This window comes from Phlebotomus argentipes, unplaced genomic scaffold, assembly GCF_947086385.1.
Source record: "Phlebotomus argentipes unplaced genomic scaffold, Phlebotomus argentipes genome assembly contig_6, whole genome shotgun sequence".
Classification (NCBI taxonomy): Eukaryota; Metazoa; Arthropoda; class Insecta; order Diptera; family Psychodidae; genus Phlebotomus; species Phlebotomus argentipes.
In genome coordinates, this window is record NW_026776145.1 from 1,626,217 (window position 1) to 1,650,223 (window position 24,007).

At 45.5% G+C, this 24,007-nt stretch overlaps 8 protein-coding genes across 12 annotated transcripts; 4 read left to right on the top strand and 4 right to left on the bottom strand.

The window, feature by feature from the left end:
- Positions 1 to 17: 17 nt before the first annotated feature.
- On the bottom strand, positions 18 to 862 carry LOC132260242 (uncharacterized). The gene is made up of 2 exons (XM_059758242.1): positions 697 to 862; positions 18 to 595 (listed from the first exon to the last, which is right to left on the bottom strand). Exon 2 carries the CDS (start codon positions 592 to 594, stop codon positions 28 to 30), a length of 567 nt encoding a protein of 188 aa, XP_059614225.1. The 5' UTR covers position 595; positions 697 to 862; the 3' UTR covers positions 18 to 27.
- Positions 863 to 1,208: 346 nt separating this feature from the next.
- LOC132260160 (kelch-like protein 5) lies at positions 1,209 to 4,315 on the top strand. Its single transcript, XM_059758120.1, has 6 exons — positions 1,209 to 1,458; positions 1,589 to 2,150; positions 2,218 to 2,588; positions 2,659 to 3,199; positions 3,268 to 3,393; positions 4,190 to 4,315. The coding sequence occupies exons 1-6, from the start codon at positions 1,226 to 1,228 to the stop codon at positions 4,256 to 4,258; spliced, it is 1,902 nt and encodes a 633-aa protein (XP_059614103.1). The 5' UTR covers positions 1,209 to 1,225; the 3' UTR covers positions 4,259 to 4,315.
- Positions 4,316 to 4,877: 562 nt separating this feature from the next.
- Positions 4,878 to 9,262, bottom strand: LOC132260146 (glutamate--cysteine ligase). 2 transcript variants are annotated; one of them, XM_059758099.1, is made up of 6 exons: positions 9,103 to 9,262; positions 7,540 to 7,987; positions 6,916 to 7,476; positions 6,219 to 6,765; positions 5,974 to 6,152; positions 4,878 to 5,896 (listed from the first exon to the last, which is right to left on the bottom strand). In XM_059758099.1, exons 2-6 carry the CDS (start codon positions 7,983 to 7,985, stop codon positions 5,719 to 5,721), a joined length of 1,911 nt encoding a protein of 636 aa, XP_059614082.1. In that variant the 5' UTR covers positions 7,986 to 7,987; positions 9,103 to 9,262; the 3' UTR covers positions 4,878 to 5,718. The 2 variants fall into 2 exon arrangements, with proteins under 2 accessions (XP_059614082.1, XP_059614090.1); XM_059758107.1 differs by lacking the exon at positions 9,103 to 9,262 and adding an exon at positions 8,580 to 8,986.
- Positions 9,263 to 9,331: 69 nt separating this feature from the next.
- Positions 9,332 to 10,880, top strand: LOC132260217 (serine/threonine-protein phosphatase Pgam5, mitochondrial). 3 transcript variants are annotated; one of them, XM_059758210.1, is made up of 5 exons: positions 9,332 to 9,442; positions 9,826 to 9,999; positions 10,061 to 10,457; positions 10,520 to 10,663; positions 10,729 to 10,880. In XM_059758210.1, the coding sequence occupies exons 2-5, from the start codon at positions 9,827 to 9,829 to the stop codon at positions 10,867 to 10,869; spliced, it is 855 nt and encodes a 284-aa protein (XP_059614193.1). In that variant the 5' UTR covers positions 9,332 to 9,442; position 9,826; the 3' UTR covers positions 10,870 to 10,880. The 3 variants fall into 3 exon arrangements, with proteins under 3 accessions (XP_059614193.1, XP_059614182.1, XP_059614203.1); XM_059758199.1 differs by lacking the exon at positions 9,332 to 9,442 and adding an exon at positions 9,610 to 9,760; XM_059758220.1 differs by lacking the exon at positions 9,332 to 9,442 and adding an exon at positions 9,610 to 9,760 and having other exon boundaries at positions 10,523 to 10,663.
- A 63-nt stretch (positions 10,881 to 10,943) lies between these two features.
- On the bottom strand, positions 10,944 to 14,788 carry LOC132260232 (neo-calmodulin). Its single transcript, XM_059758231.1, has 4 exons — positions 14,442 to 14,788; positions 13,690 to 13,909; positions 11,932 to 12,279; positions 10,944 to 11,857 (listed from the first exon to the last, which is right to left on the bottom strand). The coding sequence occupies exons 1-4, from the start codon at positions 14,442 to 14,444 to the stop codon at positions 11,703 to 11,705; spliced, it is 726 nt and encodes a 241-aa protein (XP_059614214.1). The 5' UTR covers positions 14,445 to 14,788; the 3' UTR covers positions 10,944 to 11,702.
- A 216-nt stretch (positions 14,789 to 15,004) lies between these two features.
- LOC132260206 (vacuolar protein sorting-associated protein 37A) lies at positions 15,005 to 16,232 on the bottom strand. Its single transcript, XM_059758188.1, has 4 exons — positions 16,115 to 16,232; positions 15,566 to 16,056; positions 15,355 to 15,506; positions 15,005 to 15,285 (listed from the first exon to the last, which is right to left on the bottom strand). The coding sequence occupies exons 1-4, from the start codon at positions 16,189 to 16,191 to the stop codon at positions 15,088 to 15,090; spliced, it is 918 nt and encodes a 305-aa protein (XP_059614171.1). The 5' UTR covers positions 16,192 to 16,232; the 3' UTR covers positions 15,005 to 15,087.
- Positions 16,233 to 16,354: 122 nt separating this feature from the next.
- On the top strand, positions 16,355 to 19,728 carry LOC132260125 (phosphatidylinositol 3-kinase catalytic subunit type 3). Its single transcript, XM_059758068.1, has 5 exons — positions 16,355 to 16,485; positions 16,570 to 17,188; positions 17,251 to 17,346; positions 17,683 to 18,848; positions 18,919 to 19,728. Exons 1-5 carry the CDS (start codon positions 16,415 to 16,417, stop codon positions 19,721 to 19,723), a joined length of 2,757 nt encoding a protein of 918 aa, XP_059614051.1. The 5' UTR covers positions 16,355 to 16,414; the 3' UTR covers positions 19,724 to 19,728.
- A 266-nt stretch (positions 19,729 to 19,994) lies between these two features.
- On the top strand, positions 19,995 to 23,401 carry LOC132260133 (myotubularin-related protein 10-B). 2 transcript variants are annotated; one of them, XM_059758080.1, is made up of 6 exons: positions 19,995 to 20,154; positions 20,567 to 20,764; positions 20,841 to 21,002; positions 21,182 to 21,306; positions 21,371 to 22,090; positions 22,560 to 23,401. In XM_059758080.1, the coding sequence occupies exons 1-6, from the start codon at positions 20,092 to 20,094 to the stop codon at positions 23,380 to 23,382; spliced, it is 2,091 nt and encodes a 696-aa protein (XP_059614063.1). In that variant the 5' UTR covers positions 19,995 to 20,091; the 3' UTR covers positions 23,383 to 23,401. The 2 variants fall into 2 exon arrangements, with proteins under 2 accessions (XP_059614063.1, XP_059614071.1); XM_059758088.1 differs by lacking the exon at positions 19,995 to 20,154 and adding an exon at positions 20,233 to 20,436.
- The last annotated feature ends 606 nt before the right edge of the window (positions 23,402 to 24,007 follow it).

Consider the following 24,007-nt stretch of genomic DNA (forward strand, 5'->3'; position numbering starts at 1 on the left):
GATCACATTTTAAACTTACACGCTTGCTTACACGTCCACGTCCTTCTTCTTCTTCGACAGCCTCTGCTCCAGCTCGTCTATCCTCTCGTTCATCTTCCGCAGTGACTCTTTGATGCCCGCCTGAATCTCACTGTATCTCTGAATAGCCAGGATGATGCTCTGCTCAATCATCTCTCCCTGATCCTTCTGCTCAGATGTTGAGTTGTTCAAAGCCTTGAGCTTGTCCGTGGCATCTGGGATATTGCTAAAGTACTCAGCACCCAAGGTCGGTTCCAGGGACTTGATCTTCTCCAGCATCTCAAAGTTCCCAGCCAGCTCAGTGGCAATGGTGTTGATGTACACCTCCTGCGCCTTCACATCCTGCTTGTCATCGAGGAAGTTGGGATCCAAATAGCTCTCGAGCTCATCCGTGCGCTTCAGCACCTCGGTAATCTTGTCTCGGCCACTCAGAGCGCTCGTGAGCAAGGTGTGCGCTGACGTCAGCGAATCTGTGAGGTTCTCCCCACCCTTGATCGCGGTGTCCTCATCTGGCAGGGGGCCCAGTAAATCATTCAGAGCATCCACACGCTTCTCTAGTACGTCCAGAGCCTCCATCCTGGCCGTGTAAATAGAAAAAAATCATTAGCAAAATAGTCCGGAAGGCAGTTTTGTTGTAGCGAAAAACATAAAGAGTGAGTGGGCGATTTCCCTGCTCACCTTGTATAATTGGTTCGCAATTCACTCGCTGAAAACTCGTTAACACTTTTGCAAACCTCTTCGATGTGATTTCACTGCTTTTCCACACCTATTTTCGTCAGAAATGGGAAAAATTGATTGCTGGAAATGCGGAAAAATTCTTCACGACAAAACAGCTGTCAAATGTACTGACAGTCGAAGTTCGAAATTCATCTGAAAAGTTCGAAGCGCGGGGCTGGTTTTTGTGGTTCTTGCATCGCTGGTGTTTTTTGTTGTGATTTCTATTTGCGATGGGGAATTATAAATAATTACACAATGGCTAAAGAGAGGGTTTTTGCAAGAACTTACACTGCTTTGTTACATTTGCGGTCGTGGAGTGCAACGTAACGCGTCTCTTTGCATTTAGTTTTGGTTCCGTCGCGATAGTGAAAGGACGCAGAAATTGCTCCAACTCCGCCTCTTCTGTGCAATTTTCCCAATAATTTGCGGCAGTGAACAAAAGACGTGGGAGAGAGACTGCAAGACTGGAAGCCCAGTATCGTGATTAGAGATGTCATTTGGAGGAGGAAGTCCCGGTAGGGAGTCAACAAAGACCACAACATCAGCTGATGAATCTCTCTTGCCGAGAGACTACAGTCTCGTGAGTTTGGCGTCCAGCACAAGCCAAGATGAGAACTTCTGTTCCCGAGATCACGGCGATCTCACACTCAAGAGAATGCAATACTATCTGGAGAGCCAGAAGCTCTGCGACGTGGTGCTGATTGCTGGTGTGGATGGAAAGAGGTGAGTTCTTTGTTCGCAGTTTAAGAACAAAGGCCCTTTGTTTCTTGCTCCCCTTCAATCATCTCGGCTAATTGGCCTCTCGGAATGCATCTGGGAAATCTCACCGAGCCCACTCTCTTTGTCTCCACAGAGTACCAGCACATCGACTCGTCCTGTCGGCAGTCAGTGCGTACTTCGACGCAATGTTCACAGGCAGTCTGAGGGAGGCGCAGGAGCAGGAGATCACTCTTGGCGAAGTCACGGGCACTGCCCTTCAACTTCTGGTGCAGTACTGTTATACAGGGACAATCGAACTGCGTGAAGACACCGTGGAGACCCTCTTGAGCACCGCAAGTCTTCTGCAATTGGGCGCCGTGGTGAATGCTTGCTGCACTTTCCTAGGACGTCAGCTTCATCCCTCCAACTGCTTGGGATTCGCTCTGTTCGCCGAGCAGCAGAGTTGTGACACACTGCTCAAAGTGGCCACGGAGTACACGTGCGAGCACTTTGTCCAGGTATGCAGGAATCAGGAGTTCTTCCAGCTATCGGCTGAGCAACTGGGAAAATTGCTGGCCAGCGACAATCTCAATGTGCCATCTGAGCAGGACGTGTTCCACGCGTTGCTTGCGTGGATTCAGCACGATTCCAAGAACAGAGAGAAGCACATTCCAGATCTTCTAGCACTGATACGGCTTCCTCTGCTTCATCCGGCGGTGAGTGTGATTACTATCCTCATTTATATAGTGCATATTTTGATAACATTTATTCTTCATGTGGCAGTTCATCGCCGATCATGTGGAGTCCCTGTGCGAGAGCACAAACTGCCAGGAGTTGGTGATGGAAGCCCTCAAGTGGCACCTCTTGCCGGAGCGTCGCGCCCTGATCGCCAGCCAGAGAGCACGTCCGCGAAAGTCAACAATGGGAAAGTTGTTGGCTGTGGGCGGCATGGATGCTCACAAGGGTTCAATAAGCATCGAGAGCTACTGTCCACGCCTCGACAAGTGGAGTCTTGTGAAGAATATGACTGCCAGGCGGCTCCAATTTGGCGTGGCCGTGATGGACAACCGACTGATTATTGTGGGTGGACGCGATGGCCTAAAGACTCTTAATACAGTGGAGAGTCTTGATCTCACAACCATGGCGTGGAGCAAGTAAATATCGCAGGACAAAACCAAAAAAAAAGGAATCAGATCTCTTGAACTTTTGCTTTCTTCTTTCCAGTCTCCCACCGATGATAACGAATCGCCATGGATTGTGCGCTGCAGTCCTCGGGGGTCCTCTCTATGTGATTGGTGGTCATGACGGTTGGAGTTTCTTGAACACAGCAGAGCGATGGGATCCCAGCACCAGAACTTGGAGCAGCGTGGCTCCGATGACAACTATGCGGTCTACAGCTGGAGTAGCAGTGCTCGGAGGACATCTGTACGTGGTTGGTGGGCGAGATGGCAGCGGATGTCACAGGTCAGTTGAGCGCTACGATCCGCACACGAACAAGTGGAGTCTCCGGGCTGCTATGGTGAAGCGTCGAGCTGGTGTTGGAGTGACAGCAGCAAATTTTTACATCTATGCTCTCGGCGGACACGAGAATTCTGCTAATAATCCCTCAGCATCGCGCACGGAGACGGTGGAGAGATATGATCCTGGAACGGATACGTGGACCCTCGTGGCGTCGCTCAATGTTGGACGGGATTCCATTGGAGTGGCTCTTCTGGGCGAGAGAATTCTATCCGTTGGAGGATACGATGGGAATCAATATTTAAAGGTAATTTATACGCAATTTAAGCAGTACTCAAGGCATATTAAACTGTTCCTTTCACATTTCTCTTGCAGACTGTCGAGCAATACGATCCGGAATCTAATGAGTGGTCCCAATTGGCCTCTCTGAACTTCAGTCGAGCTGGAGCCTGTGTGGTGGCCATTCCCAACACAGCGGTTGTACCCGCGACGAGCAATACAGTATAGTATAAGTTTTCTCACGGTTACTTTTACATTGCGAGGAATGGTGTGCTCCCAGAAAGGCTTAGCACAATTAATCGCTGCCTCCTCATAAAAATTTTCATGAGAGAACGAAAGCCAAAGATTGCAAAATAATACCTATATAAAATCATCACATTTTTTTTAAATAATCATCCCCAATTGATGTGAATTTGCTAAAGAATTACCCGTGTGAATATACTTTACTCTTTATAAATCACATTTTTTCTAACTATACTTATCATTGGCATTCTTTTGATTGCATGGTGTTTTGCATTCCAGTGATTTTTCTTGTTTTTTTTTGCTATTTTGATACGACAGGGGCATCGAGAGAGAGATTTATGGAATTCCAGTAATCTGAATTTAATTAAATGCGTTAATCCTCGACATTGAATGACAAGAGCGAATCATAAATCGATTTGTGTGTTTCTGCATTTGTAGAGAACTTGTCAGCCTCTGAAAATTGCTTCCATCATTTTTCGTATTGACTTGAACTTTACCCTCTACAATGGGTCACTCACTCATTCCTTTCGGCGCGCCTTATCAAAGTGCCGCGAACTCTTGTAATCATCTATGTCAAACACGTGATGTAATCGTGTGGAGGCATCTTTTCACTGAGGCTTGGAATTCCCATCGAAAGCTCTTGGTTATATTTGAAGACTGGAGACAAAAAATGCAACTGATAAAAATGTGAAAATAAACAGCGAAATTCATAAATCTCACTCAGATGTCTCTAATATTGCGTCAATATGAGAGTAATCTTGAATGTTCATTCCAGAAGTGGAGACCTGTTAGATTTCTACCCTGCTATGGGCGTCAAGTAAAAATTTACGATCACTATGTTTAAAAATCGAACTGTAATCAAGAGCGTAGAGCTGAATATTAAAGAAAGAACAATACTAGATCCTCTTCGACCATATCTCATATCTTGTATCCCAATTTAGGGCTCAAAGTATATATAAAACGAGCCAAATACATATGTAACTCTATATCTTAAGGAACTGTTCCTCTCCATACATATGATTGAGATTCCAGTGTAGATTGTAAGAGTGTGAATTACTGAGACGAGATGTTCAAATAGAATCGAGTTTTTGCGTAATTTGCACCCCAATCAAATATAAGCAAATATATATTTAGACAAAAATGCTCTAGTATCTATTCAAAAACATAAAAAAAAAATGTAAGGCAACATTTATACTAAAAAAAATTTTTCTACGATTTTATAAAGGATATTTAAAAATAAACATATTAATCAATTTTTATACTCTTTAAAAATGCTTTTCTATTGCACTTTAGATACGCGAATATACAAGCTTTCTATACAACTCAAAAATATTCTCCAGATCCGAGTAACAACACAGCAAGTTGTCCTATTCATGTCGAGTTAAATTCCTTCAAAACAGTGTTCATGTTTGGTTGAAGAAAAATTTTCAGCGAAGTCACAGTCATTCTGCAAATATCTCGTGTGTCTTTAAAAATCCATACTTTTATTAACAAATTATTACATTTTATTGTGTCTCTCTTTCTCTACATTTTCTTTTTAATTGTAGGTATTTGTTTTCTCATCATTTGTATTAGTTTTTTTTTTGATCTATCATCATAAATTTCATGTCTAATAAAGACTTGAAGTACATAAAATGTAAAATCCCTCTTGCCAAAAAAAATCTATCATGCAATCTACTCTTGAGCACAAAAAAAACTCAACAAAAGGAAATACATTAAGGATTAATAAAGGAAATTGCACTGAAAAACGATAAAATCTCACGTGGTAAAAATTTTCTTCTCTCTCTCTCTCTCTGTATTTCAAAGGAATGATGAAGGCTTTTCAGTGGAACGATGTTCATTATTAAATGCACAATATCTTGTTTATATTACAGTGAATGGATGAGATGCATATAAGAAGCAATGCCTTAAAAGAAATAAGGTGATGTGTGTGTCTATTTGTGTGTTCAAAAATTAACAATTACCCGTATCACATTTCACTTCAATAATGTCACACTACGTATTTCCTCACTCATTTGCAACAGTGATCTTATTCTTCTCGTCCATCATTTGTGTTCTACCCCAAAACGCGCCAAAAACACAGGTAATTCTCAATTTGGGCGGCAAACGCGGCAAATCATGTGAATAAGTGTGCGTTAAGTCGTTGCTTTAGCTCCGCGGAAAGAGAAAACGGAGGGAAAAGTGGAAATGAGAGAAGGAAATTTAACAAATCCACACCATTCGCTTTTCACACACGGGAGATTGTGACGAAATACAACAGCATAGTCAGACTATTATACCCAACGAAGTACACAAAGTTTCCCATTAAGTACATGCATTTGCAATGGTCAAGTGCTTCTGTATGGCTGGCGGAATGTTATCTTTTGTCTTCGAATTGTTCCCCTGACCCAGCAATTCCGGGCACTGCCTCTCGCCGTCCTGAATCTCTTTGCACACCTTCAGCAAGTCATAATTTATTCTGTCGCTCACGATGGAATCTTTTCTGTAGAAGCGAGAGAGAATGTCGTTTTGTTAATTTTTGCTCTGTGACTAAACCGAGAGGAATTTATTTGCACTCACTTGTATTCTGGATGATTGACGACTTGCTGCCGAATCCACGAGGCTGTTGTGAGTAATTCACCAGAGGCGCGCTTCTGAATGAGTTTCAAGTACTGTTGAATGGTGCAATGAGTATCCGCATCGACATCCATGGAGCCCAAGTAGCTGTGAATCAGCGGTACGAGTCCAGGAAAAGTGTCCTGCAAGTAAATATCATTAGTCTCCACTCTCATTCAAAGAAATGCCACCAGTCTTGTTTATCTCACCTTTCCATTAATGATTTGATCGATTGTCATTAGTTCATATTCCTCCTCCGTGTCTGACACGCCGTTCTCAACGAATGCCTCGCCATTCTTCATCTGTCCAGTGACGTGCTTCTTGAACCAGAACCTCTCCTCTCGGCATGCATTGCGCTTCTGTGCCTTCTGCATGTTCTCATCAACCTTGCTGATTGGAATGAGAAAGTCCAGTTTGTATGACAAAATAACACGTGTGAGGAGCACAACAAAGCACACAATAGCGGCATTCTCAAAGTCCGTCAGCTGCAATTCACACGGCCGGAATTCCACACGCCACCCAATTGATGAGTTGGGCGGTGGTGGCTTGAAGCGCATCGTTTGCCAATTTGTCGATTGAATGTTCTCAAAGTGGTCCGTGTCTTGTTCGTCATTCTGGTGCACTTTCTCACTGAACAGCGACACAGTGTCGCGAATGAAAAGATGAGCAACGTGCTGGGCCAGCAAATGATCAATATCACCCTCGCGAAGTCGTTGATAGATCGCTTCGTCGTATACTAAAGGCACGTCATTGTATCTGAAATGGTAGAATAAGACATTTTTCACTCTTTTATCGCTTTCACTCAAATATCATATTTCACAGGAAATGCTAAGCTTGAATGGGAATATTAATCATAGGGGATTTTCTAGAAATCCCCCATGCTATTACATTGGAAAATACAATTACTTTTCACCAGCTGGCGACAGGTACGAATCGATGGAATCATAGCGAGATTTGTAAATTCTAAACTGGCCCTCCTTCAGCGGCCTCTCGCCACGCTCTTCCGGCGTGCGACAGTCCACCGATGCGCTGATCACATTCCAGCGACAGTCGGACTCCGTGAGGAAGCCCCTGTAGACAGGAGATGCCGCGCTTAGAGCCAACATAATGGGGCACAGTGGAGTGAGTTGGTCATAGAGGGTGCGAGCTTCGGTGATATTGCAGGCCTGGAACGTGAGCTGGAGACAACAACAGCCCATGCCGAAGCCCATTGCGTCCATCAAGACAACCTCCGGTTCACCAGCTGGACTCCCCTCGACGGGCAGTTTTGTGTTTTCATCCTTAAACACCTTCAGCTTTATGGCAACTTTCTCACCGCGCCTCATGCGAATGTTCCGCGTGAGCGTCTTGAATCTCGGATGACCAGCATATGTGCCCTCATCGGGGAAATAGAGTGATCGAGCGGCACAATTCTCGTCATCGGGCGTTGGAACAGCTTCAGGATACGTAAAGACGTCGCAACCCAGCCTGTGAAATATCAACGGAATTAATCATCTGCCATGAAAGAAATTTAGCATTAATCGTTTCTACCTGGGAAAGTTGGTTATGGAGAGCACAGTTTCGCCTGGTGGCAGCAAATTCGACAGTTCCAGCCGTCTATAGCGCATATTTGCCTCCACGACGTTAAAGTGTGCCAAGAGACCACCATAGGGCTTCCCAGGAGTGCCCTCAACCATATAGGCGCCGTATTCAGGGCGCCACAGGGATTTCACACCCTGCGGATCAGCGAGTTCCTTCTCATTGAGCAGTGCCAGCATCTCCTGAGCACGTAGAGACACTCTGGCTGTCTTCTTCTCGTCATCGAACTTCACGAGAATGTACTCTATCTCATCGCCCCACTTGAGAATATCCCCCTGGCGATCTCTCAAGCGTGCGTAGAGATGAATGAATTGCTCAATGCCATGCTGTCGCACGTGGTTGGCCAGCTTCCTCGTCTCTTCCCAACTCAGTGGACTGCCCTCGGAAAGGAGACCCATTTCTGCAACAAGACACACAGAGTTAATACACTGATAATTTGTTTTCTTCCAAAGTCATGGGTGAATTTGTAGGGAAGCTATCAAGGAATTGCCTCAATGACTCTTTCGTGTACAACTGATAACACTGTCTTATCTCTGGGCCTCTCAACCAATTACTTACAGCCGGATTCGAGCCCATCTTGACCCGTTGAGTGGCAATTGAGAGAGATATTCGTCACAGTTTGGCCCCGACAATTTTGTGACCATTGCAAATAAACTAGCCAAGCCATCGATCTGCATTGGACGGATAATTGAGAGGACTGCTGACTCATGAATAAAAATCAATACAACACCACTCTCGAGACTTTTTTCTCCATTGCCCATTAACTCAACACATTTGATTGTGATTAGCATGAAAAATGGAGAGTCACTTTTATCTACCAACATTTTATCGATTACGGTAGTTGAACATGGGACGTTTTGCTGACTTGTTTAGTGATGATCTAGCACAATGTTATTCAAGTGTTTGATACATTTTTACAGCCAATATCCACAATTGCGCCGCAAAATCGCTTTTGGATGATTTACAAGCCACCGTCAATCACTTGTACTCGCCTGCTTAGCTCGTGAAAAGCGGAGGAAATGCAAACGTTACGGAAAATATTCGAGAATTTCGATCTCCGCCGAGAGTTTCTGTCGCTCTAAAATTTTCACAAAATCACTCCAATGACACCTCGATTTGATGGCCAAATCAACTGAGAAATCACTGAGATATTCCTACAGTCGCCCTGAACTGGATTTTCCGTGGAAAATTGGCTGATTAGTGAGTAAAACCACAGAGAGGCACAGCAAGACGATGTCACTTGAAGCACGCTCCGTTGGAGAGTGTTTTATCTTTGGCCGCCCAGAGTTGTGTGATGGAGCAAATTGCGCAATCTAATGTAAACCACATTTGTATGTGGAGAAGCACACCGGCCGCACTGTGACCGATTGGGGAATGGCCATTCATTTATATATAGCCGCGAGGGAGAGTCTGTTTCTACAAGTCATTTTCTCCGGGAGGCAAGACTCTCTAGAATTTGCCATTTCTTGCGTCACCACTTTTTTATCGACTCACGTGCACAAAGCCCCACTGTACCTTGTTGATTGCAGCACACTAGCTTTCGGAGCACACTTTTGGGCGACTTTCAGCAATTATCTCCTCTGCCAGAGACTCTTTCTGCCGTCTTATCAGCCGAGAATCATCACATCACCACGCACGGACCGCCGGATTACCACTGCCGCCTTGTTCGAATGTCAAGGAGGACTACCAGCAGTGGAGCCTCGGTGTGATAATGTGCAACGCACACATCGTCATCACTGATATCCCCACAATTCTATCAGCGAAGTCACTTTCCTAGAGAACCTAGAGTTGTCCAATTGCTTCAAATTTTTTTGTCCATAGAATCTGGAATTTCAAGAAAAGCACTTTGAAAAGTGTAAAGACTTGTAGGATTTTTAATTTTTCTTTCTTTCATCATATAAACGTAAACGCACAATTTGCACACGCCACTGTTCTTCATATTTCGCACACACGTCACACCAAGCGCGCGCGCACACACACACTCATGCAAATCGCGAAGTAAAGGCTACCACTTTTCGAACATTGGAGCGGTGTTCGAAAGAAGTCTGCGGCGTTTTTGTCTGCCGTTTTCACGCGTTTTTCCTATTCAGTATTTGCTTCAGCCTGTTTTCCAAGTTCACCACTTCACCTAAAACATAACACACAGTTGTGAATGTTCAAATAAGTCCCCAAGGTGAGAAGCACAGAATGATTTGCCAAAACCGTGAATTTGGAGGTTATGAAATGTTCCTTTTGCAGGATGACTTCCTGGTCAAGACTGCAAAAAGCCACTGCGGTGATTTTTGGTGCTGTTGGTGGAGCTTCTGCATACTACTTTTACACCCGGAAGCAAGAGACTAACACTGTGTTCAACTCCTGGACCACCAACTTTAAACCTTCCAAGTATGGGAAGTGGGACTCTAACTGGGATCAGTAAGTTTCCTCTTCCGTTTGCCTCTTCGCGTGATTTATCATAAATTTGTTCACTCTGCAGTCGAGATCCTGCTTCCCTTGTAAAGCCTCTCAAGGCGGACGCCGAGTCTACCGAAGAGAATAAATACAACGAGAAACTCGAGAAAGCCACTCCGAAAGTGATCCGGCACATCATTCTGATTAGACACGGGCAGTACAATCAGTCTGGAGAGTCGGACGCTAAGCACTACCTCACAGAAATTGGCCGAAAGCAGGCGGCATTCACAGGAGACCGCCTGAAAGTCTTGCAAATCAACTGGGATAAAATGATAAAATCAACTCTGCTGCGTGCCCAAGAGACTGGAACCATTATATCCTCGTCCCTGCCTCAAGTGCCAGTGGAGCATTGTTCACTGCTGGAAGAGGGAGCGCCTATTCCTCCGGAACCACCAATTGGCCATTGGAAGCCAGAGAAGCATGTGAGTGGAGGATTATTTGATATGGCTTGAAAGCACGTCTAAATCTATTGTTTTCTCTGCAGCAGTTCTTCCAGGACGGAGCAAGAATTGAGGCTGCTTTCCGGAAGTACTTCCACAGGGCGCCTCCTGAGCAGACAAAGGAATCTTACACACTTCTAGTTTGTCACGCAAACGTCATTAGATACTTTGTCTGCCGAGCCCTGCAGGTAAATCCATCTCCTGTGCCTCAAAAGGTCCTTTTTTCTAACATATTATGTGTACAATTTCTTAGTTCCCGCCTGAGGCTTGGCTGAGAATCTCCTTGAATCACGCATCAATCACCTGGATCTCCATTCTCCCATCTGGAAGGGTTCTTCTGCGAGGTCTTGGGGATTCTGGCCATATTCCACCGGAATATGTGACATGCAGATAAGCGACTTTTTCCACTCACATTTCAATCACAGAAGCGAAGAGTCAACAATATAAGTAGAATGAGATTCTCTCCAATTTGAAATATCTCTTTTTATTTATAGACACACTGAGAGTTACACTAACAACTTTATCTCTTCAATTTGCTTCAATAGTGTAAAGACATGATATTTTCAAAGATCTTTCACATCAAAATTTCCGAAATAGACTTGTTTCAAATTCAAAGGAGGTTTCAAAGAGACAAACACATTGGTACAAAGTTGAAATTCAACATTTGTGCCCTTACATTTAAAATTCGAGCCCATAAATATTTTCAATTTGCGCTATATCTCATAAGTTTACGATACAAGTTTTCATGTTATTTTTGTTAAGTATAGATTTCCTTTTTTTGATTTCTTCTATTTGACATTCTTTCCAAAGTATGATCAATTGTAGTATGACAATTTCTCAGTTTTTTCTTCTTTTTTTTTAATACGGATAAAATTGTCACACGCAAAAAGTTGTACGAGCAAATAGGACGATAAAATGTTAATCTTCATTTTCCATTGTGATCATTGTGATGAGATTTATAATGCAATGCTCCTTCTGAGGAAATTTTGCTCAACTGATATGTTGCTCAGGATGCGAGGGGTTGTTTGGGGGTGCCAAAGGTGGGTCAGTGGGTGAATAGTGCGTGACCTCAGTGGGCGTGAGAGAGGGTATGTGCAATTCACGGGCGTAGGACTGGGTATGGGAATTAATTATTTCTCTGCGGGTTTTCGGTGAAGTTGGTCAGTTGAGGGGTCAGTTGACGCTGAGAGAGTGGGAATGATTGATAATCATTTTGTGTGACGTGACTTAGCGGATTGGAAGGGGTGTCGGTAGTGGCGATACGGCGTCGTCCTCCTCTTCATTATCCTGCGAGTCCTCGGGTTCACCCAGGGCATGTACGAATTCATAGAAGTCTATGCGACCGTCGCCATCCACGTCCACCTCTTTAATCATATCCTCAACTGTGGAAAAGGCGATAGAAGCAGGATTAGGAGTGATTAATCTCATTGCAATCGCGACGGCCAGAGCCACTCACTCTCGTCCTCATCCAGATCCTCGCCAAGGCACTGCAACACTGCCCGCAAGTCACTAGCTGTGATGTATCCGCGATTGTGCTTGTCGAACACCCGGAAGGCGTCACGAAGCTCGCGCTCCTCCTGATCGGCCGCCGACTCGACAGTGGAGTCCGTCATGTTGGACATGATGTCAACAAACTCCTCAAAGCTCACATTGCCATCGCCGTCCATATCAATTTCCTGCAGCATGTCTTTCAGCTCATCAACGCGCGCAAACTGCCCCAGGGAGCGCATCACGCTGCCCAGCTCCTCCTTTGTGATACTTCCGTCCCCATCCTTGTCGAACAGACGGAACGCCTCACGGAAGTCTGGGAAGATAGAGCAAATATTTATTTACTCGGCAGCAGTGGCGTAGAGAATGTTTTGTTGGCGAAGTGGGAAAGGAAAGTGTGTCTTCTTTCGCCACATGATTCACGATTTTCTGTATCACACACAATCGGATTCTGAGAACGATTAAGTTGCTGAAATTTTTTTCTCTGGAATCACTCAATACAGAGGGAAGTGAACCTTCTTGGAATGATTTTCAAGTATCGTACGCTTTCTACGCCGCTGCTCCGAGATTGAAAAGATGCGGGGACGTTTTATTTGGTTCTGAAAATCAACTTTAATGTTAAAAACCATCACAGATGTGATTCTCAGGACAAATATAGCTCAGGAATGTGGAAACAGAGGGGAGAGAAGTTATCAATATTATTCCCTTTTATATTAACTTTATAAGCACGGATTCAGATATTTTCTCGATAAACATTTGCATAATGGATTTCCCGATGAAAAATGTATTAGTCAAGCACAAGAATTAATATTTGGGAAGAGGTATTTTTGTCTCTAAAAATACTTACGCTTGACATTCATGATAAGAAGAAAGTAATTTTTTTTTCCTTTACTACAAACACTTATTTACCGACTCTCCTGCTCAGAGGACAGAACTTAAGTAATGTAAAGTCGAGAAAATCGGTTCTCCTTCACAGTAAACGGTAGAACTGCGGAGTTTTTGATTTGTAAATATGAAGCGCAATTTTCCACTTGAAAACCCATTGAAATGTAGCATAAAAGGTACATAAAACAAGGTATCACAAGCCTTCGCAATACAGAGTGCTGTTTATAAATATTTACTGGAAGCTCTTCCCTGGGAAATTGATGAAAATTCCACGAATTATTATCTGAATATTGATTTATTTAAATTTTCCCTACACTAAAAACGATATCATTTTAATTTTTTCTCCATGTCTCCTTCACTGTCTGCAATATGAGAATGCTAATGAAATGAGAAAGTTTCAGCAATCTTTCCGCTTCCTGTGGCGTCGCCAGATTATTTCCGTGCTGAATGGAAAATTTAATCCAATGACCACCCCAAGAATGGTGAGCAGCCGAAAAACGCCTGGCAAATTAAATTTCTCGCGAAACACGAAATATCTTCCGCTGAATTTGTTATATAAAATTCAAGAGAGATAATTAGTGGAGGGATTTTACCATTTTGAGAACTCACGAGTGCGAGAGTCACTTGGCAATCACCGGCACTCCAATCCTTATTTAATATTCCGTTTAATACAATATTTAAAGGATGGATTTTGGTATTGTGTTGACATTAATTCTCATTATATCACCTCTGCACGGCGGTGGCGAAGGAGAGAGGGGCGTGTGGAATTAGTAATTTTGAGGGCAAATCCAGCGGAGCAGAAGAGGGCGAAGGTGAATGTTTAATGAAAAGGGTGCTTTACCTCTCATTTGGTTCTTAGAGATGAGGCGACGCTTCCCAGCCAAGTCTGTCGTGCGTGGGCGACTGCCAAAGAAGACGTTGCCTTCGGAGTTGGGACTGGCACTCCTGGGTTCGTCCATAGACACATTCTGCGATCCACTGGCCGGCGAGGACTGTGAATCGGGCGGTGGCTGCTGACTCTGTGAATCATCCCCATCGGGACGATCACTAGCTTGGCGTGTCTATTCGAGGGAGATTCAATTAAATCAATTTACCTCCTCTTTCTTCCCCATCATCTTCCATCGACTCGTGTCGCCGCCGAGGTGTGAGAGTGGGTGGGCAGGGGAGTTGGCGAAATCCGATGGGTAAATAGACGGACGGATGGACGAGAGGGGTGGAAAAAATACGCAGAAGAATGTGAAGGAATCCAGAAATTATTGACACAAAGACTCGCCGTAAATTTACATGGAAATCTCCGGAGAGAAGAAACGTTGGCAGCGTTGGCAGGAGAGAGAGAGGAAGGGAGTTTTATAAGTCGTACGGTGTTGGGCGTGGGTGGCGACTTTCGGGGTGTGGAATTGAATGGTGTGATGCTATAATTTCACCACGATATAGAGAAAACGAGATGTGAACGCAAATGGGTGAGGTTTTATGTTGAGAATATATATCTCCTTTTGCCATCACTGCGCCGAAAAAAAAGACTCCCTCCGCACAAAGGATATGGCTCTATTGGGGTGGAAAAAAAGACAGGAGAGCGGGACAGATTTTTCTCACCATGATCAATTGACGTATTTCCTTGGCAAATGACGATGCAGTGAGGAAATTGTTCACCGCCGAAAATATTTTTCCGTCCAACGTGACGACTGATGATGTGTGTTCCTGGATGAATTTCAGAGAAGGAGTCTCCTGCGGGAGAAACAATCACGGGGCACACCTTGCACACGCTCGCATCCAGAAGCGCCCTTTTAATCAATTCATTTAACACCCTGGCGACACTCTCATGGGCCACTACAGCGTAGAATGCGCCTCGGAATCTGCAGGAGAGTGCTTCGTATTCCAAAATGGGAGCTACCACCACAATTTCCTGTCGAACTTGGGCGTAATTTCCACTGCACGCTGTCACGACGATCCACGGTTGACTGATATTGCGAGTGGAGAAGCTCCACAGATTCAATTGTGTATTCCCTTCTCGCACAGTGTTTATACATCCACCACTCATGCGCTCTCGTGCTCGCCCCACTGCTCGCCACTCAATTTGTCCACCCCCGCTTGGGGGCTATCAGTCACAGAAAAATTTCTCATCCAGATAGGCGAAACGATAAGTTTTCAATCAACACTGCGACCTTCAAATAATGATTTTTAATTGAAAACGCGATTTCAATTTTCCTTATCACTTGTTGTGGAAACAGAAGAACTCTGGTCACAGCAGGGAATGCTTCTCGAGGGAATTCAGCTGCGATGTCAAGCGCTCCTCCTTTGCCTTTCGCATCGTGCTCAATTTCTTTGCTGCCATGTACGTGTTGAGAAACGATTGCACATCAATTTTCCCAGTAAGGAATTCCTCAGCGCACGCCTCACACTCCGTATCCGAGATGGATGCAGCGATTTGTAGGAGTTCCTGGAATATTAATACACCCCTTTTGTTATGCCTGCCATCATTGCAATAAATCATGCATTTTTTTCTCACCTTTATATGCTGCGGAGAGAATTCCTCCGCTTTCTTCTTTTGCTGCACACAAAGGGAGTCGTACGAGTCACCCAGAATGCGAAAATCATTCATCTTCTTGGTAACCTCTTCTCGCAGAGCAGTCATTCTCTCCTCCTGGGACATGTTATCCTCTAAATTAGGTAGTGAATTATAAATAAGCGTTTATCTATTAATAAGACATACAACATACTTGCGATAGCTTCAATGTCTTGCAACAAGACGTCCAGCTCATTGCTGAGCTTTTTCACAACAGTCAACTCCTCCACAAAGTCATTCAGAGACTCTGGGTCATTGTCCAGCTCTTTCAGCTCATCAATCGTAAGGCTGCTTAGCTCAGGAATTGACCCTTCAGCCTGCGGTGTTTGCTTCAGATCCATCTGAGTGTACTGAATACCTTCCTCTGTTGCGTTGAAGAGCCTCGGTGGGAACTTCTCAAACTCCCTGATGATAGCTTGCACGATGCGACCCAAATCCGAGTGAGCCGTGAAGTTCAGCAATCCAGGAGCATTGTTTACCTCTCCAGTTGGCCCAAAGATCCATAAATGCTCCACCGACGGGGATATTACAATCTTAGGTTTCTCATTTGGGAAGGCTGGACACAAATACACGGAGATCAGGAAATTTCGCCCACCCGACTCAAATCCCACGGTGTATTCCTCATTTTCAATAACTTCCTCGACACTGTGAACAAAAGAAATTCGTGAACCTTTGCACTCAACAAATTCTCCATATACTCAACTGGTCATTGAAGATTTTCAGCGTGTCTATCTGTCGTCTACGGGCATCTTTATCGTTCTTGAAATTGCGTTGAATCATCCTCGTGTTTGTTTACTAAAAACACCATTTTTTGACAATCTCACACTCGCCCTGAAGTTGGCAGTAGACGCATATTCGAAAAAAGGGGGTGTTTCGGAAACACCTTGCGTGCAAAGAAAGAAGAAGAAGATAATCAGCTGACAAGCTGCAAAGGAAAACAAAGCAAAATTTTATGTTGCGAGAAATATCATAGAATTTTCTCAGAAATCACTAATTCCTCGCCATGGACGACGCAGACGACGTGTTTAGATACGTGTACAGTTCGTCGCTGGACAATCGGGTTTGTGTTAAAGTGTAAGTAAAGCTTTGATTTTCGCACTAGATTTGGGCAAAACAACAATGGCACCCAAGAGACCTTCGATTTATTCCCTCTTGCAGGGGAACTTTTGAGGGTTTCCAGCACAAGCCGTGCTATGAGAAGCTGCTGGAGGACCCAATGTTGCGTTTCTCGGGCTTATACACCGAATCCTGCGCCTCGCTAATGGTGCGACTGCAGCTGTTCAACAAGGGAAAGCCCTACGGAGTCGCCGTGACGACGTCATTTAAAGCATTCACAAAGCGATGGAACTGGAACGAATGGGTGACGCTGCCGATGGAGATGAGGGATATTCCACGTACGGCTGTACTCACGTTCACGATACTAGACTACGCGGGTCCTGGACGAACCGTCAATGTGGCAGGCACGTCGATCTCACTGTTCGGAAAGAACGGTCTCCTGCGACAGGGAGTGTATGATCTTCGCCTCTGGCCGGATGTCGCAGGCGATGGGAACGTTCCCAGCAGCACTCCAGGCAAGGGAAAGGACGCTAGCAAAAATCAAATGCAGAGATTGGCCAAGTTGGCTAAGCGCCATCGGAATGGACAGATGCAGAAGGTTGACTGGCTCGATAGACTCACATTCCGGGAGATTGAAGTGATAAATGAGAAGGAGAAGCGCCAGTCGGACTATATGTACTTAATGGTGGAATTTCCTTCGGTTTTTGTCGACGAGAAACCGGTGAGAATGCAAATTTGGAGAAGATTTTGAAGTATTTTTTGAAAAATTCCCTCTTTCTACAGTGCTCCATTGTTTATTTTGAGCCTGACGGCGACCAGAAGTACACATTTATCTCCAAGCCCAAATTAGTGACAGTTCCTGATCCTGAGATTCTTTTAGTGAGTATATATTTTGAAGTTATCTGCATTATATTGAGTTATTGGGTGAAAAATGAGGTCACACAACGCAGAATGAAGGCTGGTCAATGTCGAGCACTTAATCTCATTAGAGAGGGAGAAATTGCAGGTGAAATTCTGCAGAAGAAATTGGTACTATTTCATAAAAAAAGCAGTTCTGCATGGTGTTTAAGTGGAAATTGCGATGTGGCGGAGTGAAAGTATTTCTCAAATGGCTCTGTAGCTGTTTTATAAGTTTTAAGGTGTTCCATTTCCCACAGCCTCTCGAGCGCAAGCGATTCAGGTAAATAAATGGGAACTTTCTATTGTGTATTGCAGGATAACTTAGTGGAAAAGAAGCATCACTTGCTGTCGCGTTCAGCGCGGTCAGGCCTATCGGATCGGGATGCAAAGCCCACAGCAGGTGACCGTGATATTCTCCACACGATTGTCTATCGCTATCCGCCGACATACACGCTGTCGAGCGAGGAGCAGGACTTGGTGTGGAAGTTCCGGTTCTATCTGAGCAGCCACAAGAAGGCGCTCACGAAGTTTCTCAAGTGCATCAACTGGGAGACAGTGGCTGAGGTGAGACAGGCGCTGGGACTATTGGCTCACTGGACGCCAATGGACGTGGAGGATGCCCTCGAGCTGCTGACGCCCACATTCTCTCATCCGGCTGTGCGAAAGTATGCTATCACGAGGCTGAAGCAGGCGCCCGATGAGGACCTGCTGCTGTATCTCCTGCAGCTGGTGCAGGCGCTCAAGTATGAGAACTTCGATGAGATTTTCGAAATTTACCGGAAGATCATGCCCGAGAAGGAGATCATGAAGTCAATTGACGACAATCCGTGTGACTCGACGTCTGAATCGACTGGAAGTCCGGAGACATTTGCCGACAGAAGCGTTCAGAGCGTCACGTCTGTGGATTTGCCGGGACAAATGGATGAAATACTGGCGCAAACATCCCACGAGGGAGCCCACAATTCCTCATCGGAGATATCGGAGGCTTCAAATACGCTGATGAGTGATACAAATTCCAGCTCGAAATGCAACTTGGCCTCCTTCCTCATCCAACGCGCCTGTCGCAATCCCACCTTGGCGAACTACTTCTTCTGGTATCTCACGGTGGAGTGTGAGGATCACAATCACATCCTGCGGAAGCAGGATGAGAAAGTGAGAGAGATGTATATGACGGTGCTGAAGACATTCATGAGATCCCTCTCGACGGGGAGTACGGAATTGCGGACGATTCATACGAATCTCAAGAAGCAGCAGTGCTTCATTGAGAAACTAGTGAAGCTGGTGAAGATGGTGGCCAAGGAGTCGGGCAATCGCAAGAAGAAGACGGAAAAGTTTCAGCAACTGCTAGGCGACACGGATGCCTTCAAAATCAACTTTGCCAGCTTCGAAGCAAGACCCTTTCCGCTGGATCCGGAGGTCTTCATCAAGGGTATCGTGTTTCAGAATGTCACTCTCTTCAAGAGTGCTCTGATGCCAGCAAAGTGAGTTTATATATTTACAGTGTCTCATTTCTCGCCTTATTTTGGTCTCCTATTTCTCTCTCCTACTCAGGCTCACTTTCATCACAACAGCCAATGAAGATTACGTGGCGATATTCAAGCACGGTGACGATTTACGGCAGGATCAGTTGATTCTGCAGATGATCACGCTCATGGACAAGTTGCTGCGTCGGGAGAATCTCGATTTGAAGCTGACGCCGTACAGAGTGCTGGCCACGAGTGCCAGGCACGGCTTCATGCAGTACATCGACTCAATCACGGTGGCGGATGTGATTGCCAATGAGGGTGGCATCCACAGCTACTTCCGCAAGCATCACCCCTGCGAGACGGGCCCCTTCGGCTTCGCCTCTGAGATCATGGACACATACATCAAGAGCTGTGCCGGATACTGCGTCATCACGTATCTGCTGGGCGTGGGCGATCGTCATCTGGACAATTTGCTGCTGACGACATCGGGCAAGCTCTTTCACATTGACTTTGGTTACATCCTCGGTCGCGATCCCAAGCCCATGCCGCCGCCCATGAAGCTGAGCCGAGAGATGGTGGAGGCGATGGGTGGCGTGAATTCTGAGTATCACCATGAGTTCCGCAAGCTGTGCTACACCGCATTCCTTCACTTGCGACGCCACGCCAATCTCATGCTGAACCTCTTCTCTCTCATGGTGGACGCCTCAGTGCCGGACATCGCCCTGGAGCCCGACAAGGCTGTGAAGAAGGTGGAGGACAATCTCAGGCTGGGATTGAATGACGAAGAGGCTGTTCAGCATTTACAGGGGCTCCTCGACTTCTCCATTTCCGCCGTGATGCCAGCTCTCGTTGAACAAATTCACAAATTAGCCCAATATCTGCGGAAGTAGAATGTGTCGACTGAGATTTTGTGTGTATCCGAAAGTCTAAAAATTCTTGATCACAAATTTTCTAGGACATAGTGCGTATTTTTAATGAGAATATGAGAATGGAGGAGCACGAGGAGTGTATTAAACTGATTTAAAGTGCTAGAAAATCAAGTTTAGCGAACGGTTTTCCCTCCCCATAATCACCAAGTTTCGGCATTGAGAGCTGTGTTGAATTGAATTTGTGGCTGTGAATGCAGATCAACTCCATATATTGTCCTTGCCAGTGCCGTTTTCAGCAGCCAGTTCTCAGTCTCACACTTTCTCTCTGTGCTGCGAAGTCGCTAAGGCAGTATCTCAGGCGACTGATGAGGTGATCTGCCGTGGACAGGATGCTGAAGCGACTGGGATCTTTCCGCTTTCGGCTGTGCAAGGAGGAACCACCAACGGAACGGGTGAGTTTGAAAATTGGGCGGCAAAGCCGCAGAGGCGCCTTTTTGGCAATCCCACCCAAAAAAAGTGCCCCAAAAGCTGAAGGCGAGAAGTGAGGTTATGGTGCATATGTCAGATGGTGTGTGAGTGAAACTTTTCACGGGAAGAGAGGAAAAAAGTTAAAAATAGCACAAATATGAATAAATTTATTTGTTTATTGTGAAGAGATACATAGGGGAGAAAACATGAATCACATTGGGACAAAAGAGAAGAATAACTTCACCAGTTATTTGGCGGAATATCAGGTAGAAACTTTTCTCACACACAAAAACACCACTCTCTCGAGGGGGACCAATTTGCATTGCGCTTCTCACCTTTGCTGTCTTTCTTTTTGTATGGAAATTGCGAGTAATGTGCGTGCCTTTCTTTTTGCAGACTGATCAGGACAGCGGTGGGGATGCGGACGCGAGCCTAAAGCCGAAACTCCTGCACGGAGAGCTGGAAGTGGCACGCGCCACTCAGGTTGTCCTACATCCTCCAGTGACGAATAAGAATGACTCCAGTGCCGGAAAGATGGGGCTCCTTGTGGTCACGAACTTCAAGTTGTCTTTCATCTCTGTTGAGGATTCACAAGTACGCCCCTTTGTGCACATTGAGATATGCGTGAAAGTCTGATTTACTGATCTTATTCTATTGATGCTTCTTCCAGAGTGCTAATTTTGTTTACCAAGAAAACATCTTTCTGGGGAAGAACGACGTGACTCTGTCCAATATCGACCTGATCTACCAGGTGGTGGATAAGAAGAAGAAAATTGTGAGTCCTCAGGTGAAGATCAGCTCGAAAATTGACTATCTCCTCGTAATTTGCAAGGTATGCGACTCCTCTCCCGCCGCCCTCCGATTCGCGGCCGCGGCAAAGTTGTGCTGTGATAACCGGGCGAGATGGAGGGAAGGAGATAAAATATCAGATAGCACTCTCGTGGTCTATTTGGACATGACTAATTGCGCCAATATTTTGTGTGCGGCGCGCGTTTTCTTGTGCCTTTGCAGAACTTCCGGATGCTAAGGTTTGGCTTCAAGGAGTCCAAAGCCGGAAGTGGAAAACACATTGCGGATGCCTTACTAAGATTTGCATTTCCTACGCAGCATAATTTAATATTTTCATACAGATACAAGTGAGCGATCTCCCCCAAGCCACCAATTAACCCTCCGCTAAAGCCAATTATTCCCCATCCGCAGAGAAAAGTATTACAACACCATCCGGAACGTGGCGATGTTCAACAAAAAGTCTGACTGGGTGTCTGAGCTGCATCGCTGTGGTGCTAGTACAAAGGATTGGCGAGTGCTGTACATAGACGGCCAGCAGAAGTTGCCGGACGGCTCGATGCCCGCGAGCTACGTAATACCCAAAGACATCACCGATGAGGACTACTTCCAGGCAGCAGAGACGTTCTGCGACAAACGGAACGCCGTGTGGGTGTACCAGTACGAGCGGGCGTCGCTCATCAGGATGGCAGAGCTGAGAGACAAGACCAATAGCCGGGTGGAGAATCTGGTGTTTGAGCGCGTGAGAGCGTGCCATCCGACGAAGAGGCAGCCCCACATCATGGATCTCACAAAGCCTACCCTCGAGGCCATCGGCAGCAGCTACAGGAAGCTGCGACAGCTGTGCACACCCGACAGCCCCAAGAGCTTCTCTGATCAGGATGACAAGTTCCTCAAGCACCTGGAGGCCTCCTCATGGCTCCTCCACGTATCGCATTGCCTTAGCTACGCCCAGGAAGTGGCGGAACGCATGAAGAATGGAGAGACGGTGATTCTGCAGGAGAACGAGGGTCGAGACATGTGCTGTGTCATCTCCAGCCTCACGCAAATCATCCTGGACGCGTACGTGCGCACGATAAACGGCTTCCAGTCGCTGGTGCAGAAGGAGTGGGTGGCCCTGGGGCATCCCTTCAGGTGAGTCATCAATTTCATCACATTGTAATCCATTTACAGTGTTTGTTTACACTCATCAAACACCTGACCACAATTTGCCACACATTGAAAATTGACTGTGGTTACGTGATTTTCCGCTCCTATTGGTTTCTTACTCGTCGCTCTTCTCCCCCAATACGCACATAAAATATATGAGGGGCGAACGAGTGGAAATATGTTAGGCACACATTTGATTATCTTCCACATTTAGTTTCTTGGAAGATACATACATCACGTGGAATCCCAATGAGTAAAAAACAAAAGCATTTGGACTGTCTATAATGGCGTTGTTCTTGAGAAAAGACAAGATTTGATTCGGTCAGCAATTAGCTGCCCTGCTTGATCAGATTATGCTTTTTTGCTGGGTGTTTCCAAATGTGACCATCAATGCTTTTTATCCACCCATTTTCTGACCATGACTTCCTCTCCTTCTCTTCTCTCTACGCCTTAGTACTCGCCTTGGGCATGTAAATAGCGCGGACACGGAGGATTGCCCCCTCTTCCTGCTCTTCCTCGATTGCACTTGGCAGCTCCTGCAGCAGTATCCACAGGATTTTGAGTTCACCGAGACGTACTTGACCACGCTGTGGGATGCCGCCTTCATGCCCCTCTTCGACACATTCCAGTTCAATTCGGAGCGCGAGCGACTCGTGGCGCGCAACGAGGGACTCATTCTTCGATCCGTGTGGGATTGGGGTGAACAGTTTGCCGACAAGGACATCGTCTACTTCTCGAATCCCTGCTACCGTCGACCTGTCGTGGAGCCGTCCCGGCGATCTGTCGTGCTGCCTGCCTCAGCCGTGCCGCTGCCCATCATTGGGGCGCCGGACTATCATCCGGTGCAGCCACTGACGGGCGGCGCGTGCTCCAGAGCCAGCATCATGCCAGTCGATTCCGCGGACACGCGTATAATCCTCAGTCCGCAGTGCTCAGTCAAGTGGCTGGACATATGGGTGCAGTGCTACTATCGGTGGCTGCCCATTGTTGAGATCCCCAATGGTGGGACGCCGCAGGTGGAGCTCTTCCATCGCGTCATACTCAGCAATGTAAGCAAGCTGCAGCAGGCCCTCCAGACGCGCGACTTCGACGAGCTGCCACAACATCAAAACGGCACGGAGCGCACGGGACCGAATTTGCCTGCCGTCAACTCCTTCTTCCCCTTCAGCCGCACCAAGTCCGATTCCACAGAGCTCACCGAAATCCTCATCGCCAGCAATCACGCCCTCGTGGACGGCTCCATCTTCGATGCCATCTCGCAGGCTCACATTGAGTAGCTGTCCAACAGGAGCAGCGCCGCCGGGAACGTGCGTGAATGTGTCTTGAATGGGATATTGAACCAAACTATCGCGCTACTACTTGTTTCCTTCTTTTATAGAGCACATTATACTTTTTTTTATTTAATTACAATAATACATGTATAATGTTAATATATTTATTATGTCAATTTACTATTAGTTATACGTAAGTAGTTAACGGAAATTAGAGAAAGAAAAGTTGATATATATAGGCCAAAAATCACATTAATTTTTAGTTATTTACGGCATATTTTTGTCTAAGTTGATATAATCGTTTTTTTTTCACGTAGTAACAAGAGATAATGAAGAAGAAAGAATGTTCTTTTCTGTGTATAAAATCAAGATTTGTTAAGATTAAGAGAATTCAACACTTTGGTATGGCTTTGGCAAGTATTATTCTTGTTGAGCGAGAGAGAGAATAATTTAAGTTTTTTTTTCTTCTTTTGTGAACTACTCTTTTTTTGTCTTTAAATTCAATATCAATAGATAATACTGCGTTGATGAATACTTTATACTTTGTCTCCTATTTTTTTTAATTTACTATTATATTATTCTGAATAAATGACACATTGATTCATAATTATTCGTAATTACTTCAATTTCT